General features: G+C 34.3%; 1 protein-coding gene across 5 annotated transcripts in view; it reads left to right on the top strand.

Moving 5' to 3' along the window:
- The window catches only part of LOC112049067 (cytohesin-1), an 82,516-nt gene that overhangs the window by 52,230 nt on the left and 23,973 nt on the right, over positions 1-6,313 (top strand). For all 5 annotated transcript variants that reach the window (XM_052884345.1, XM_052884342.1, XM_052884344.1 and 2 more), the window contains one exon: positions 15-147. In XM_052884345.1, the coding sequence (XP_052740305.1) occupies positions 15-147 (133 nt within the window). The remainder of the gene's footprint in view (positions 1-14; positions 148-6,313) is intronic.

Below are 6,313 nucleotides of genomic sequence, written 5' to 3'. Positions count from 1 at the left end.
TTCTTTATTTGCAGCAACTCAAAGATGAACTCGGTGAGGTGGTGGCCGAGCTGGAGGCCCTCGACGGCCAGGAGGAATGCAAGCAGAACAGCAAAGCCAAACAGATGAGCATAGGAAGAAAGAAATTTAATATGGACCCTAAGAAAGGTAGGGGTAGTAGGGTTTTACTTTTACAACTAGAATCGTATGTTGATATCATACTCTTAGATGCGATAGTTTTAAATATTGGATAGATTGGATACTTTGCAATTGCACGTTGTAGAGTCAACATCTCCTGAGGATGCTCCGGTTTCGGGGTGAAACGTACGTAGAGAGTATTTTGTCGGACCTGGGTGACGTTGTCGCATGGGTTCGCCGAATTTTCGCGGATGATAGCAAAATAAATTTATCATTATATAATCGCGATAGTTTTAATAATTTGCTGAAAAGGTCTACAATCTAGTAGTTCTTCTGTGGTACAGAGAACCACAGAAGAACTAGGCCAACCATTAGTGTAAACGTTGTTGACATTCGGTCTAACCGCACAAAATATTTGCGACATCCGTAAATTTCTATATCTCTTGTAAAGCAAAAATAAATATGCATCTTATAGGTAAGTGCGAACCACCTTAATTTTGCTTTTCTGCAGACATTATTATGGTTGATTGCAATTCTATGTAGGATAAAAATGATCATAAAGTTGGGTAATCATAAAATTCACTCAAAAGGTGGTCATAAATCAAACAAAGTTGATCATAAATCATGAAATTTTCCCCATGACCCGCGTGTCCTGTAAATGGTAGGATGAAGCATTGCATTGGTGTGGCCTCGCTACAAACTGCATGTAATGCTAGTGCACGCTAGAAGTACCGCGTACAAAAAGTCCCTCGACGAATTACGAATAATGGCAGAGCGGACGTTGTCCGTTGAATCTCCGTCCCGTACTGATATGACTAGATCCTGGAACTGTGAAGGAAGGAAGACAGGATCTTGTTTTTTCTTATGCGGAAAGCCTAAGTATGTTTGACGTTGTTAGCATTAGTATATTTTATTAGGTACTCTTAAAAAGTGTAAAAAGTAACCTCGGTCGTAACGAGTGGCAAGTTTATGCATATGTTTTATATAACAATAGGGATGATGACAGTTTTTTAAATTGTATATAAATTAAGAGTAAAGCAATTTTGTAAAAGGAACAGGGTATCTGCGATCATTACTTTCGGAGCTACAGGGATTTAAAGAGTCAGATTTGCGGCGCTGCCGCGGATCCCTGAAAAACGCCCCATACAAAATGGCTCGAAAAAATGACGTCATAGGCAATGTAATGATCGTTAGATTTGTATGCGCGTTCAAACAAAATTACTAATATCTTTGTTATTTGTGCGTTTATCTTTATAGTTCATATATTAAAAAATGTCACACTTAATGTAAGGAAGCTAAAACTGTATGAATTTTCATCTAATTACGATAAAAAAATTTTAGTAGTTTTTGAAATTTTATAATCTCATTTATTTTGCAAATATCCAGACAATCTTTGCTTTTTATGTATAAATTAGTTAACATTGACCCTATTTACCCGAATGTATCATAAAAATCAATATATTCAAACCTAGTCATCATCCCCATTCTGTTTATTATGTGATTGTTTTTAGGAGTTAAATTTTCGGGAAAATCGGACTCTTAAAAATAAATCATGTCGAGTTAGTAAATATTATCATAGTTTGTAATTACTAATTATTATATCGAAAATTTATTTTTATATTTGTTATTGTTAAGAGAATATAAAGATAACGCAATAACTTGCAGTTATTTTTGCTTAATTTCCATGCCATTAAAGTCATTGTTATTCGATTGCCGTGGCAAAGATTTTCCATTGTGGGCGAAGGCAAAGATGACGTTTGCAACCTATAAAATAATCACACGGCTATAATGTGTAACAGAAGTTTTACTGCAATAGCGTTTACATCATGCAGGTGTGCCATTCCCACGTTGGATCAGGTTGTTTAGGGTTGTCAGTTAGTATCTAGAAATTCGATAAGATGCGAGACACTTAAATAATTAATTAGATAGACTATACAGTCAATATTATCCGGGATTAGATTGACTGTATAGTGTGTTTGGTTTTAAATGTTGTAAAACTTACCGCGTTCGTGTACGTAAACTGAAGTTTCGATTCGTTATGTGGCTTACAGACCTGCAGTTTTAACTGTATACAGACGAACAGTTCATTTAAATCGGCCGTGTGGACGTCAGTTTTAACTGTACAGTATTTTCTAATGATTTTAATTGAGATTTCAATTAGGTAAAACTGCGCAGTTAAAACTGAAGCTCTGTAGCCCGATTTAAAGAACGCTCCTTCAGTTGTTGACGGAGCATGAAATGGAGCACTTATTATTAGCGTGTCGTTAACCATCAAAAGATATTCGAATTTGACGTGATTTTCGAATCACAACATACCACGCGTCAGAGTACCGAATATCTAATCGCTTTATCTCGTTTCAGTACAGAGTCCATGCATAAGTTGTTCTCTTTTTTTTGGAAAGAATCCAACGGATGCTAATAAGGCGTATAGGCTCTGTCTACACCTTCAGTTTTATACACCAACGCTCTCTCTGTCAACTGTCTACTGACTGTTAAGAGATAATAGACACACCGTTACGTCCATAGCCAAATAGGATTCCTAGTAAGTAGACAAACTATATCGTATTATTTAACTTAACTTACACTTTCTAGATATAAAACAGTAGCTAAACAAAATGCGTCTGAAAAGTATTTATTGGCTTTTATCTTGTTGACTATATTCGTGCGCATATTTAGATTTCTAATATATTCCGTGTCCTCTATTTTGTTTTGCGGGATGGATCTACTGCATATTATAGATGCAGCTCTGCAAGGTGCTGCTTAATTTATAGGTAATGTTTTTATTCTGATCACGAAGGCCATCTGGTTGTTTTATCTTTTCTTAGGTTTCTTGGGATCAATGTAGTAACTGAGTACTGATGTAAAACGTAAGCTTTGAAGTTGTCTATGTTCTGTGTACCTGTGTATCAAATTAAAAAAGTCACGCTTTTAGTTGTTATTTATAACAACTAACGATAAGTGATGCGAAAACATCGGATAACTTTTTAACAATATTTCACGCACGGAAGACTGAAAAACGTAGTTAAAGTTTAAGAAAGAAGGCGTGCAGAAAGCTAAAATTCAATATTTGTGAAAAATGGGGTTTAGTGTCGAAGTTTTATTTATTATTATCTTATTTTGAATCTTACATAACATTTTATCGCAATTCTTCATAAGATATAACAATTGAGAATAATAATAACAACGATAGTATTAACAAGAATAATTTTTTTTTTCTTTCACTGTTAAAAATATTTCTACCGCTGTATAGGTACTTGTACTGTTAAGTATTGTGTTATTAGCACCTTTTTTTTTTCAATATAATGTGGATGAATGAATTTAGATCTTGTTTCGCGAGACTTTTGGCACCCCTACGTGTATGGGATAGTCTGCATTGTTGACATAAGCGGTCAATCGACCTGTGCCAGCATTTTTACACCTGCAATATGCTCTTTGTTCAGACATTCCATGTCTGATGTCATGGCTTTTGAAATACGATTGTCTCTAAAATGGAGAGTAGGTATTTCTAATATAAAGGCAATGAGAAGGGTTTCGTTATTGCGTAATCGTGATAATCTATGTCAACTGTATTGTTCTTTGTTTATACAATAAGTTTTTGTGAACTATTTCTGAGGAATGTAAACATCTTTATAACGGTTAGAAATGGCGACGTAATCATTTTCGCATTTATAATACTACAGGCTTATTCATTATCTTTGACGTGTGCTAGTTGACATATTTGACAAACTCTTTCGTTCGCCCACTTAAGGTCTGATCCATCTACATTTTCACATTTCATATCAGTTTCATATTAGGTTTATTTGTGAGCCCATCATTCCATTTTATCCGCAACACCTATTTTATATCCTTATACAATTATAATCAAAGCAGTGAAGAAATACATATACATATCAGTTTAGTACATCGCCTTATTGCTATATCAACAGACAAATCACCATCGGCGATACATATACGAAATTACGAAATACATTTACGAAAATTAAAAATGTCATTCGGTGCTTACTGGTGGATATCACACAGTAGATAAATGACATCTTGTCAATTTATTTGATGTTTATTTTAATAGGTTGATAATAACATATACTAATCTATACTATGTACAATATAGCAAAGTAACATTGAGTTACTATGTATATTGTACATGGTATAAGTATAATGAGTTACGTCAGAACTATCTTGTGCCGTCCCGTGAGTAGCGTCGTCTTCGGCCCTTAGAGGGTCATCTCCGCTCGTTGTCTATAAGTGGTTTTTGATAGAAGGGTGAGGACGTTGGTGTCAAGAGAGCTTTGTAAGGAAATTAATAGTGTCGAAGATTATTCGCAGTTATAACAAAATTATTTGAGGCTTTGAGAAATCTGTAAGAACATTTTGGCTGGTGATATAACAAAATATCTGTATTTTTATGCAAAATATTCTTTTATCAAATCAAATAAATCGTACCGAAGTGCTCTGTGAAAATAAAGAAAATTTTTATATTGAAGCAGTTTCAATTGATAAACATATTTTACAAGTACGATTATTAATAAAACTAGATTTAGGAATTAAATAATATATCGTTAAAATATGTGTATTTAAAATAGTTTCATACTTTTAGGAAAAAAACAAAAAAAGAACTCTTTGAATTCTTACACATTGACTATCACAATACTTGATCTACATTTATAAGTCCTTTAATACAAAGAATATACAGTGCTCTGTTCTCGGCTTTATAGTTGCAAAAGGTTGAACAACTTCATCATTTGCGGCTTACGAAAGGTATAAAAGCTTTGGTGAATGCTTCTCTTGGGATTCATTGCGAGCCCGCTTGAGCTTGCTAAATGCTTCGACTGCTAGCACTCTTACTTTACAATGCTATGAATGAGCTATTCGCAGTGAAATTGAGGACAGATGTATGCCATTTAGATCCAATTAAAGTCTATACCTTTACGTGTACTCATATATGCGAAAGCGTAAAGCTTTCTTTTCACATTTTATCCTTTTACTAATAAATTCATGAAAAATACTGAACCACTTCCTTTTTTTTTGTCAATACTCCTAAATAATACTTATAAATTTCATTTCAATATTTTTAAATTCTGCAATCTCTGTTAATGTAAGTAAAATTTAATGATTTTTGTTGGTTTTCTAACTGTTTATTCGAATGTAAAGTCATTTTTGTTAATTGTTCAACGTCCGCCTGTGTTTCTGGTCCAAAAATTAAAACCGTTTTAAGATTTCCAACTCTACTGATAAATATTAATAACTAAATTTTGACCGGACCTCTGCCTCCGATTCTGGAGGGTGTAGGTTCGAATCTGATCCGGGTCATGCATCCCCAACTTTTCAGTTGTGTGCATTTTAGGAAAATTAAATATCACGTGTCTCAAACGGTGAAGGAAAAACATCGTGAGGAAATACTACATACCAGAGAATTTTCTTAATTCTCTGCGTATGTGATGTCTGCCAATCCGCATTGGGCCAGCGAGGTTGACTAATGGCCTAACCCGTCTTATTCTGAGGGGAGACTTGAGCTCAGCAGTGAGCCGAATATGGGTCGATAACGATGAAATTTTGACCGTACCGTACTAGAATATGCACAAGTGTGAATACAAGCATCACTCCCTAATACCTTATTTGTGTGCATAATATTTTTTTGCCTGACTCAGATATTAAATCTGGAATTTCACGTTTTCAATAACAGCGGGCCTACGTGGCATTATTAGGTCGAGGCACAGATTCCATCATTCATTCCAGCAAAACGGTATACCAATTCAACATCACATAATCAAATAATTGAAAACATTGTAAAGATAAAACGGCAATAAGCAATAATAAAGCTAATAAATAAAATCGGGACATTGTACTATATTGCCACTGATTCATTTATCATCATCATCATTATTACAACTGAAGGTTAATAAAATCTCTGCGCAGGATTCGTAACCCGAGTTGTTTCAATTTACGAAGAGAAACGTTCATTTTGCAAACAAGATTGTTGTTTACGTTTTATACAGTTTAATGTTCAATACCATTTGGGTAGATGCTAATAATTAATTGTTTTTAATAACAAACATTTTTATAGTTCTACAATAGTTCACCTATATCAAAAAAACATAAAGCAATATATAGGGTATGCAAGGAAGTCGGAAGACGTCCTATAAAACGTTGTCTTGCCAACCTGGGGTGCGATTCCGCTATTTTATACTCGTCGATGAAA

This window comes from Bicyclus anynana, chromosome 11 (genome assembly GCF_947172395.1).
Source record: "Bicyclus anynana chromosome 11, ilBicAnyn1.1, whole genome shotgun sequence".
Taxonomy (NCBI): Eukaryota; Metazoa; Arthropoda; class Insecta; order Lepidoptera; family Nymphalidae; genus Bicyclus; species Bicyclus anynana.
This window is presented reverse-complemented; position numbering and strand designations above follow the sequence as displayed.